Below are 11,964 nucleotides of genomic sequence, written 5' to 3' on the forward strand. Positions count from 1 at the left end.
CAGTTTTTTACTAAATTAAAAATGGCGGAAAATCTAAGTAGGCGGAGCTTATAGGTCATAACAGTATTTTTTGTAGAGCAGGTCCAAGCGGACCTGTATGCAAAATTTCAAGTCAATCCGTCATTGGCGAAAAAAACCGTGGGTACAAACGCTCTAGGGGGCGCTAGAGAGAAATTTTTTATACACTAATAAGAAAACTCAATAATCTAAAAATGTTCGCCAGTCTGCTTGTGCATGTGGAATTTCAGTCTGCTGGGGCATACGGTGTGCGGCCAGACCACGTTTGAACACGACAAAGGATAATAATCCTTTGAAAAACAATAGGTTCCTCTACGACGAAGTCGACGAGGACCCTAATAATACAAACTTCAGAGCATGAAACACTGGTGGTGTGGTCACTATTTTAAGGCTGTGGGTAATTGAAAGCATGGTCTAGCTTCTTATTTTTGTATCATCGTTTAAATATATTACTTTTAATATCGTTGCCAATATTACGCACAATATCGAGCACAATATTACTTCATTAATATGAGGTTATTATTACTTATTGTACACTTAATATTTATTTAAGTTTTTTATCTTATGTTATAACATTTTACTTTTTCTATTTAAGTTAAAATTTTTACTTTTTAATTATATTCACATCTTCCCTTAACCTCATGAAGTTTTCCATTGTAGTCAATAAAAATTGGTTCGAATTAGACATAATTTATTTTACTGTTCGACCGCAGCCTGGCTCTGTCCATACACTTTCTAATGGGCGTTATTTACGACAGTTGAGATCGGAAGCCGGCCTAGGATGCCATCGTGCTCGCAAACTTCGGCATGTGGTCTTATTATTTTGGATGTTCTCTGGAGACGGAGACTGCGTTCCCTTCCGCACAGCAAGGCGGCCTTTCATTCATACTGCAGTGGAGTTTTTTCCAAATGTGTACCGTTTAGCCGTGAAATAAACCCATTCACTTCCAGACTCGGTTCAAGAGCTGACATTCAGATGTCTAGACAAATACACATGTCGTCCATCGCCATGTCTCAGAGGATGGTTTGGGTGGACCTCGAGGCAAGTTCTAGGGCTAAACGGATAGTATCTGTGTAGATAACTTAACGTTAAAAGTTGTGTTGGTAAGTTTGCTAACGTAAGCTAACCAGCCGCAGACCGATGCTTCTGGTGAGTATCAGTGTAACGTTGCAATGTGCTAAGTCACGTCATCTGGGGACTAGCTAATGGATACCGTGAGGGATAGCCCTCACGTGTAAACTCTTAATTATGGAACTTCACTACTACCGCCGGTAAGACGCGTTTACGCAAATTAGTTTTGAATTAGCGTCCTGTCTTTCCCGCTCATGCTAACGTTACTTAAATGGCAATGTAACCCCTATATTGGAAGCACTTCTACACGTTCACGAGCGGGCCAAAGCTTGCTGCCTGATTTCAGTACGGCTACAGAATGCTTTTCCAAAACGTAAATGCTTTTGTTCACTGCAGTTTGTCGCAACACGCCGTTAATGATGCATGGCGAACACAAAATACCTGCTGGAAACAGTGGTTGCTGCAACAGGTCTCTTTAAAATCAAAACATCTGCTTATAAATACTGACGCGTACACTTGTTTGTAGAATTGTACGGCTATAGTTATGTGAATAACCACTCAGAATGTACCCCCTCGTGGATGATTGAAACCCCTTTTAAGATAACGACAGCAAGTCTAGTTGACCTTTTTACTTGCAGACGTCAATCCTCATCAACATGTCACATTAGGTGTCTGTTATGTGATAGCAGGCTCAGAGTTCAAGTCGTGGTGGTTAGAAAATGCATCCACAAGGAATATGATAACGCTTTTGATTGTTTAATTGTTTTTCATGCTTACTCCTGAAAATCTCTGAATAGTTAAGTTTATGATTACATGAGTATGTTACTTGCATGTAACAAATGGTAGATGCAGGCATACTGCTGCAAAATACTATTCATGTTACAATGTTTTAAAGGTCTCTGGTAGTTGATGTGGATGTGACATAAAGCAATGCTGCTGTTGAGGATCGGATGCATGTTACAGATCTGTCTTTGAGAACTAAGTCTTTGTGTGTGTATTTTAGATGACAGGGCTGGACATTGAGAAGGACCAGATCATTGAGATGGCCTGCATTATCACAGACTCTGACCTTAACATTTTAGCTGAGGTAATATAAACATAAACACAATTAGACTGCGGCTTCTCTTCTGCCTCTCATGTTAATGAAACTCATCTGTTATCTGTCGGCAGGGTCCCAACTTGATCATCAACCAGCCAAATAAGCTTCTTGAAGGAATGTCTGAGTGGTGTAAAGAGCATCATGGAAAGGTAAGCTTTATTTTTGGTCATAGGCTTGGAAGAATAACAATGAAAAATCATTATTTTTGCACAGAATTGTACCCATTTCGCAGTTGCTTGACAGTGTAACATATGTCTGGAAATCATTTGACCATGCAATGCAGGGACGTGCGGTCAGGGGAGGCAGGTGAGGCAGTCTCAACGCGCATCGAAAAAAAGTGTGTTCAGACCAGACGCGTCGCGACCGCAGAGTACTTCCACTTTTTAGGGGACTGAGCTGCAACTATGACTCACGCGTTTTTGCTGCTGGAGTTGGGAAATTCCAACTCGCGCGTCGACGAGCTGCGTCTGTTCGCCCCGCGGCAAACGCTCTGTTCGTGCTGCTTCAAACGCGTCTGACGCGCTGCTCGCTGGAAAATATGCAGCTTCTACGCAGCTGTGCATTGACTTTGCATGTAATCTCGACGCGCGTCGAAATTTCGACGTGTCCGGTGTGAACACACCATAAGTGACATATTTAGTTTTGCTGATGGAAAATAAAACAGCAGTGAAAAGGCACAGTGTGAGGCAGATAATACTCTGCCGCACTGAAGATAAAAAGATGCCAGAAGTGAAATGTTTCAGTCTGTAAAGTTGTGTAACTCTACAGCTGCTCATCCTGATGAACTCTGTATCATCTGGTCAGAGACTAACGGCCTCATAGTGTATAATCAATGCTATGATGGAACCATGTAGTTTCATTCATATCTGGCTGTATTAATACTAATATTAGTCATTTGTTAAGTGTTGAAAAAGTTGGTAAAAAGTGAACCATACAGATGTTTTATTTATTACTATTATAGATAAATATACCAGTCTCGTATTTATGCTACCATATTGTTTTTATGGTATTGTATTGAATTCTGGTATCGGGTATCATGATATTTATGGCAGGTATGTAATATGTATATAAGTTATAATATGAGTATCGTGACAAACAGGTAGAGACAGAACAGATTCAGGGAAAAGTCCATGAGGACTGTTCAGGCAAAAAAAAAAGGAAGTTGGTTCATGAGTGACTTTAACCATATTATATATAATGACAATGTATATTTGTTATTACTATCACTATATAATAGGGCTGAGTCAGAGCGGAGGAACTTTTGTTCTTAAACTGTTTATTATCATTATTTAGATTTGTGGTCAGAACAATAAAATGACTGTAGTTGTGGTTCTAAAAGCTTTGAGACTTCAAACAATGTGGATGTGGTGTGGTGACCAAAAAAAAGAAAGTCACCTGCACCCCCCCCCCCCCCCCGTTGTCACCTTTTTCACCCCTCATGAGTTTGCAGGTATGCTTGTTGCTGCTGTTCTTCTACGCAGAGGTGCCAGGCGAGTCAAGTGCACTGCTGCGAGCCGTATGTTTTTGTATTTTGCTACGTCAGACTGCCAAAATGAAAGAGGATTTTATAAAAATAAAGTTATTATTATTATTATAATTATATATCTAAGCTTACAAATTTCTCAAAACTGGACTTTCAGTCAAAAGTGGACGTGATTAACACAGCTAGACCAACGCCGGAGCTAAAATGTTTGCTTCAAACTACGGGACAGAAGCTAACTCGCTCTTTTCAAACGGAGTGGTACACCCGAATTTACGTTTCTGTAATATGTACCATGCGCGTGTGTGTTGTGTGAAGAATGCTGATGAGATAGAAATAACCAGTAGCCAATTGAATAAGCTACCCTTTTGGGTTTATATATTTGTAAATCTGACACTAAAGGAGTCAGTGCCTCACCAACCATGAACCTCACAGCACGTCACTGATGCAATGAGTAGATGGCGAAGAAACACCATATTCAGGTTGGCAGTTTAATGCAGCAAGTAACTAAATTCAAGACGCAGTTCATTTTGTTTGTGTGGATTTTTTAAAACAAGGTACGCTGTGTTGGAAGGTGTATTTTTTTTAGATCCTGTCTCGAACTCACTCATTCCACGCAACTCCTATAGTTCATCTCGCTTGAATCTAATAATTTGTCATTGCCACCTTATAGCCTTCAGTGTTTCCTATTAACTATCTAGACCACATGTGTCAAACTCGCAGCCCGCGGGCCACATCCGGCCCGCCACGCCATTTTATGTGGCCCGCGACAGCATGAAATAATTATGATGCCTTTTTTAAGAAAAGAGAGGGCGTGGCTTCTCGTGGCAGATAACGTTTAGTATTTTTTTAAGGTTTGACGTTACTGAATAGTAATGTATGTTGTATTACCTTGTGTCGTTAAGATTCACTTAAAAGGGAATTTTACTAACTAGTTTTGTTGTGCATACTGTGATACTCTGAACTCTCAGGTTCAAACTGCACCATCTTTTCTTTAAATATATTTGAGAAGTTGAAAATGTTTCTCGATTTTGGTCTCAGCTTGTTATTCAGGGGTGATAGATGTGTCCCACAGCCAGACCAGTGGAGAACCACGAGTCAGACCGAAAACCACTGCTGCAGACCAGTGAAGAACCACTGTCCCAGACCAGTGGAGAACCACTACCCCAGACCAGTGGAGAACCACTGCCCCAGACCAATAGAGAACCACTACCCCAGACCTGTCTCAACTGTGACAAAAAAGATTTGAACAAAGTTAATGTAATAATGTTGTTTGATCTTTGATAAAGTAATGTGGGTTAAAACAAATAATTAAATACATTTGCATATACATTTATATCAGTACACTTAAATACACAATAAAAAAATGCAATGACAGTTATTTAACAATATATTTTGGAGTAGTTAGAATTATACCGTGTTAGTTACAACCGGCCCTTTGAGGGCAGCCATGATGCTGATGTGGCCCATAGAGAAAATGAGTTTGACACTCCTGATCTAGACCGTCTGTTTCATAATGTACTGTCAATATTTGTACACATCAATCTCCCCTCGTGGAAATGTGTTCAAACTATTCTAATGATTCACAAGTGACAGTAATGCAACAAGCTATGCTACCCAGGGCTCCAGACTGCGACCAAATGGTCGCATTTTGCGCCTAAAATTAGACACAGTGCGAGTAAATTGTTCATCAACTCGCGCATGCGCGACCAGTAAATTAGCAGATTTCTTTTTTTTGTTATGAAATATTTTTGTTGCTGACAAACTTGTTCTACACTTCAGCCCACTATAGTTAGCGGTAATGCCTGAATGACTGGTTTGCTAACCGACATTAACTCCAGAAGAAGAAGAAAGGAGACGAAAACCGAAGCAGAAGGCTGGCCTGTGTGTGAGAGCGGGGGGGGGGGGGCCGCAGAGACACAACGAGGGCGAGGGCCGCAGAGTGAGAGGTCCACGAGGGGATCCTCACCACCGAGCGGCGTCCCCGTCCCCCGAGTTGAATCTTTGGGTCAACTCAGCCGACTCTCACATGTCTGAGCCCCTATACACTGTCGCTCACGGTAAACGCATTCGATCGGGAGCGCGCGAGGATTTTGATAAAGTTAGCGGAAGGATCTAAGTGACAACATCCGGTTTTGCAAAGTTAGCGGAAAGAACCACGTGAAACAACATCCGTTTATCAAAATAAGATGTCGACAAATCATACACGAACATATAAAAGTAAACAATGAACTGATGTATCTTTATAGATCATTTCTGAGATTTAGCTTAAATTATGCTAACATTAAAACATTTTTACTGGACCAAGGAAGAGTTTATAAAATTAGTCAGACTTTTGTATGTTAAGAAAAGTCCTGTATATAGATTACCCAAGAGTTCCAGGAAATGAATAATGCAGATGTGTTCCATACATATCTGAAATCCTACAATAGCAATCAAACAATTTTAATGTATCAATTAGGACATTTTCAAAGTAAAGTCCTAAATGTTTAAAGAAATCTGTAATTTCTTTAATGTTTGAGTTGCTTTATATATGTATTTCCTCATAGTCCTAGGCAATAATGCTACACAATAAATAGAATGCTTCAATCGACTCGGTGATCGGTATTATCGGTGATCGGCAGATACTGATTTCAGTGATCGGTGATCGGCACCAAAACCTGATCGGTGCATCTCTAATCATAACATCATCAAACCCTAGATGGTATTGAAAAGAGAACGTGCTGCATAGTAATATTTATTTTGATTCCGTTTCCTAAAAGAAACTGCTTTCTATGAATGCATTCAATCAATGGGTGGGGGTGGTGAGTGTGTGCTCACCTGTGTGCGCGCATCACGGCAGAACTTCGATGTCGGTGCGCGCAACGCTCTGTCACGCGAGCCGAGAATTGTTGACGGGGGTAGACGAAAATTACAGAGTGGCGGGTGGAGATTTCACCCTGTTATAATGGTAGAAACACTGGAGTTGATAAGCGTGTCTTCTTGTCTGATCAATACACAACAGTGAGGTGCGTGAATGGACAGAGCGGCCAGCTGCTGATCACTCACTCAATAGCTCGACCTGCACGAATAGACGGTGCGCACAGCCTTAAACAATTTTTTTGGGGAGTACCGAAGACCCATTTTGACCCAGGAAAAACCCTGTGTGCGCCCCTAAATTTTCTGCTTGCGCCCCTAACATTTTAAGTTAGGGGCCACTGTGCTCCTAGTAAAAAAAGTTAGTCTGGAGCCCTGCTACCATAGGGGTCGATTGTAGCTCAACGTACCCGGTTCAATTCCCCGCTCTCCCCATAGTTGTATGTTGAAGTGTCCTAGAGCAAGATACTGAATGTTTCACTGCAGCTCCTTAATAACTAAAGATGGGTCAAATGAAGAGGAATTTCCCCACTTTGGGATCAATAATAGTGTACATTTCTTTTTCCTTCCTTCAGTGTGCCAGCAAAGGCAGACAAGAAAGTGCTAGCAAGTGTTTTACAGATTGTATCTGTTAAAGTATTCAGTGATGTATGCGTGTAATGTGTGTTACTCTTGTCTCAGTCAGGACTTACGCAGGCTGTAAAGGACAGTAAAATCACCCTGGAACAAGCTGAGTATGAGTTCCTGTCCTTTGTCAGACAGCACACCCCACCTGGACCGTGTCCCCTCGCCGGTGAGTTACTTTTTAACATTAGCTGCAGAATTGTGATTTTACTCAACTATGTTGGGTCCTACAGTGATGTCCTATTATGCCCCTTCCTACAGGTAACTCTGTGCATGCGGACAAGAGGTTCCTGGACAAGCACATGCCACAGTTTATGCATCACCTTCACTACAGAATCGTTGATGTTAGCACCATTAAGGAGCTTTGCAGGTCAGTATTTGTGTGGCTATTTCCAAAAGTTTGTATATTTTTCACATTAGTCTTTCACCATTTTCTCAAGTACAGGGGACAGCACCTCTCATTAAATCCTTGTTATTGACGCAACCCCCCCTAATAATCTTCCATTCATTAGTTTGCAAGTCAAAGGCCCAGTTTTAATATTTCAATGCTGAGTAGCTTTTGTAACTCAGTGTTTGTGTCTCTCAGTACATTAGAAGAAATTAATGATAGTACTCTCATTCAAGGTAAATGTGACTATTTTTTGTTCTAATAATGTTTTCAGACGGTGGTTTCCTGAGGAATACAAAATGGTGCCTCACAAGAAAGCAGCCCACAGGTAAACAATAAAATAACACAATATCATCATATCAAGGACCATTGTGGGGTTTTTTCTACTGCTGTTTTACTTTTACAGCTTTGGCCTTTGTTGCTGTCAATTATGATAAACTACTCACCAAAGTGACTGCTGAGATCTTTGAGCACTTCACTACAACCAAGTCAGACAGGGCAAACACAATCAGTCAGGACAACTGGAGAGGTTGGAAGCAAACTATCATTTTATCCAGATAATCTCAACCATTTTCTTTGAAGGTCATAATGAAAGTCAATTTGAGAAAGTACAGTTAAAAGCTGAAGCAGGAAGTAGGCCGGTAAAAATGTGATACAATTTTCTCGTTGAACTTATTTTACCTCTTTAATATCAGTTGTAATATACTGTGGCTTCGTTTAAAACGTGTCTTGTTATGTTTTTCGCCACAGCTGACTTGTTTTTAGTGATATTGTCATGCGATAAGATTTCAGCAATTAAGCTGGTAAGGATAAAGAACATATCTGGTATCAAAACTTGTAAAATTAAGTTCCAATGTATCAGAATTATCCTTTCAGCTTACTTCTAAGATTCAAAGGAATATAAATAATTCAATAATAAATGTCAAACTGTGGTTTCTTCCTCAGAGCCTTGAATGACATCCAGGAGAGCATTAAAGAGCTGCAGTACTACAGAGCCAACGTCTTTAAAGCCTCAGAGGAGAAGAAGCCCAAGATTGTGGAAAACCGCGACTTTTGAAAGAGGCTATGGAACATTCAGTGTTTTTTCCCCCTTATGTTAAGAAAGAAATGTTCCCATTCAATTCAATTTATATGCCTGTTTTCATTGATTTTAATTTATATCTAGCCTCCCAATGATCCTTTGTTAAAGTATTAGCCATGAGTTAAATGTAGAAGTTTCATCAAGGGAAGTAAGATTCATATATAGAAGTTGTGAATGTGTCAGGTTTTCATTAAAATTACATGAAACTGAAAAATGGGTTAATCAAATCATGGAAGCAATGTATTCTTTCAGAAAATCCACGTTTTAGTTATTCTTGGCTGGAGATGTCTGTTGGGAGCCTAAACGGTGAAAATGCAGCCCTAAGCGTTCAGTTTGAATGAAAACATAAAACTGAAATCTACTCTTCTTTTTTTTTTATTTACTCATTTTTTATTTAGTTTTCAACAACATAACAATATATCTTTTCATACAGTCATTTTCAGTTGTATGTCTTGGTACACATGGTATTCAGGTACAGTGTACAACACAGTGAGAACAACAAACATCAAATGGTGCTCACTCCATGAAATGAAAAGAGGGTAATAATGAATAGTAGGGATCAGGCCCGGGGTGGGTAATCGGGAGAATCGGGAGAGTTCCCGGTGGGCCGCTTCACTTCTGGGCCGGTCGAGAATTTTATCTGTTGACATTTGTCACGTTAGTCCATCTTCTCTTAAAGTGGGCTACACACGTTCAGCATTCTGACACCGCAGCCTCTGCATGGGTTGTACCATGCGAGGAAGTTCACCCCTCCCAAATAATAGAGTTGGTTCAGTCCATTATGGAACCCAACCAACTCAATTTGGGAGAGGAGAACTTCACCCCTCCAAAATAGAGTTGGTTCGGTCCTTAGCCGTCTTTTCCAAAAAGTTTTCTTAGCTACGGATAGCTGGGCCGGCCCGACCGCAACGATACGCGTCAGGGAGGATGGACGGGAGGAAGAGGTCAGGAGGGGCTGAAGAAGCCAGGTTGAAAAAAAGAAAGGCATTGGGGGAGGATGCTGCCAAATGTGCCAAGCTTACAGATTTATTTTCAAGAGGACAAACACAAGTGGCAACTGGTAAAGAGAGACAAAGGCCTAATGATTAGCAACATAACTATTCGGCTAACGTAGCCTTGATTAATATCATTGGAGCGTTGTCAACCTATTCCCAAGCAAAATATTAAATTGAATTAAAATATTAGCCTTTTTATATCACCCAAAATATGGCGATCCATAGACTTTGCAAATATTATGCAAATATTGATATATACTATTGATATTGATATTGAAGTATGCAGTAATATCACTCTTAATTTTTCTTTGTAGCTTCGGAGCAGCAGATAAGACAAAAGTTATATATTCTAAGAAAGAGCAGGACAGTACTTGATGAACCAATATGCATTGTTTGCTCAGAAGTGGGTGTAGTAAAGGAGTAAATCACCACTATATAATACTCATGCAGAAAAATGATAATGACCATGACAATGACGGCCCCCATGAGGTCTCACTCCAACAAATCTGGCCTACTGCCTAATCTGAGTCTGACACCCCTGCTACGCCCTTCTGCCTTTTTTAATGTTGTGCATATTTTTTGTTAACTTCTCATCTTAAGTGGATTATTATTGTTGTATTTAACCGTTACATTATTTGTTGGACCATGGTATTAATAAAAGAACTACAGGATAGTAAGAGCTGAACTGTTGCTTCATTTATCCAATTTCCACTATAGCCTACCATGAAAAAAGTGGGCTGGTCTTGAGCCTGAGATTCCCGGGCTGAAAAGTGGCCCCACTCCGGCCCTGGTACTGCGGTCAACTCAGCCGACACTCGGATCTCCTTGGTCAACTCAGCCGACACTTAAATTTCTGTGCACCTATAGACTGATGTTCACGGTAAACGCATTCGATCGCAGTAGGGGCGAGATCCCCCTAGCGACGCTGGCACTCAGTGGCACTTGCCAGTAGTTGCCACAGCTACTCAGTGGCACTTGCCGGCACTTGCCAGCAGTTGCCAGCAGATGCCACTACTAGTTAAAAAGTGCCACTACTAGTTAAAAAGTGCCACTACTAGTCAAAAAGTGCCAGCGGACGGAGGGTCGGCCAGGCGCGTCTGAGGCATGTCTGCGCATTGACGAGTCTGCGACGACTCAGTGACAAGCTTCACTGAAGTGCCCGGACAGCGGAATAAATCACTTTCATGATCACAAAATGGAGGAGCTGCGGTTTAGCTAGCTCGATAGATAGATAGCTAAAATAGCTAGATACACAGATGGATGTGTGTGTATATACAGGACTGTCTCAGAAAATTTGAATATTGTGATAAAGTTCTTTATTTTCTGTAATGCAATTAAAAAAACAAAAATGTCATGCATTCTGGATTCATTACAAATCAACTGAAATATTGCAAGCCTTTTATTCTTTTAATATTGCTGATTATGGCTTACAGCTTAAGAAAACTCTAAAATCCTATCTCATAACATTTTAATATTTCCTCAGACCAAGTAAAAAAAAGATTTATAACAGCTGAGTGTTTGTCAAGGCTCAGGAAACCCTTGCAGGTGTTTGAGTTAATTAGACAATTCAAGTGATTTGTTTAATACCCTACTAGTATACTTTTTCATGATATTCTAATATTTAGAGATAGGATATTTGAGTTTTCTTAAGCTGTAAGCCATAATCAGCAATAAATCAGAATAAAAGGCTTGCAATATTTCAGTTGATTTGTAATGAATCCAGAATGCATGACATTTTTGTTTTTTAATTGCATTACAGAAAATAAAGAACTTCATCACAATATTCTAATTTTCTGAGACAGTCCTGTATATATATATATAAAAAAGACACTAATTAATATATATATATATATATTAATTAGTGTCTTTTTGTAGACACTTACTTACAATATGCAATAAGATAGTGCTGTACATTACTGCTGTACTATATTTAATATTGTTTTGCTACTACTACGTTTCACTTCGTAATCTATTACACTTATATAGGCTACCATGATATTGTAACGTCTCGGACGTTATGGCACTGATGACACGGAGATGGGACGACGTTATTAATCCTCCCTTTATTGGGCATCCACCAACACATACAGCGTGTTCCTCTTACCTTTGCAGGTCGAACGTCAACAACAACGGTTCCCGTCAACCACCCTTAACTCCCGTTTTCCGACAGGTTAACCCCGCCTCCCCTCTACTCCGCCAATCACAGGCACGCCCCCTCGACCAGCACGCACGGTACCACACTGATTGACAGCCACTTCACAGGGTCGCTACAATATATTACGAAGTGAAACGTAGTAGAAGCAAAACAATATTAAATATAGTACAGCAGTAATGTACAGCACTATCGCATA

General features: G+C 40.3%; 1 protein-coding gene across 3 annotated transcripts; it reads left to right on the forward strand.

The window, feature by feature from the left end:
* The first annotated feature begins 776 nt into the window (after nucleotides 1-776).
* On the forward strand, nucleotides 777-10,298 carry smfn (small fragment nuclease). Of its 3 annotated transcripts, none has more exons than XM_056441338.1 (8): nucleotides 1,082-1,168; nucleotides 2,094-2,177; nucleotides 2,261-2,338; nucleotides 3,640-3,679; nucleotides 7,211-7,318; nucleotides 7,411-7,519; nucleotides 7,812-7,865; nucleotides 8,483-10,298. In XM_056441338.1, the coding sequence occupies exons 1-8, from the start codon at nucleotides 1,160-1,162 to the stop codon at nucleotides 8,592-8,594; spliced, it is 594 nt and encodes a 197-aa protein (XP_056297313.1). In that variant the 5' UTR covers nucleotides 1,082-1,159; the 3' UTR covers nucleotides 8,595-10,298. The 3 variants fall into 3 exon arrangements, with proteins under 3 accessions (XP_056297306.1, XP_056297313.1, XP_056297322.1); XM_056441347.1 differs by lacking the exon at nucleotides 1,082-1,168 and adding an exon at nucleotides 1,202-1,290; XM_056441331.1 differs by lacking the exons at nucleotides 1,082-1,168; nucleotides 3,640-3,679 and adding an exon at nucleotides 777-1,060 and having other exon boundaries at nucleotides 7,207-7,318.
* Nucleotides 10,299-11,964: the final 1,666 nt, after the last annotated feature.

The sequence above is a fragment of the Pseudoliparis swirei genome, chromosome 3 (assembly GCF_029220125.1).
Source record: "Pseudoliparis swirei isolate HS2019 ecotype Mariana Trench chromosome 3, NWPU_hadal_v1, whole genome shotgun sequence".
Classification (NCBI taxonomy): Eukaryota; Metazoa; Chordata; class Actinopteri; order Perciformes; family Liparidae; genus Pseudoliparis; species Pseudoliparis swirei.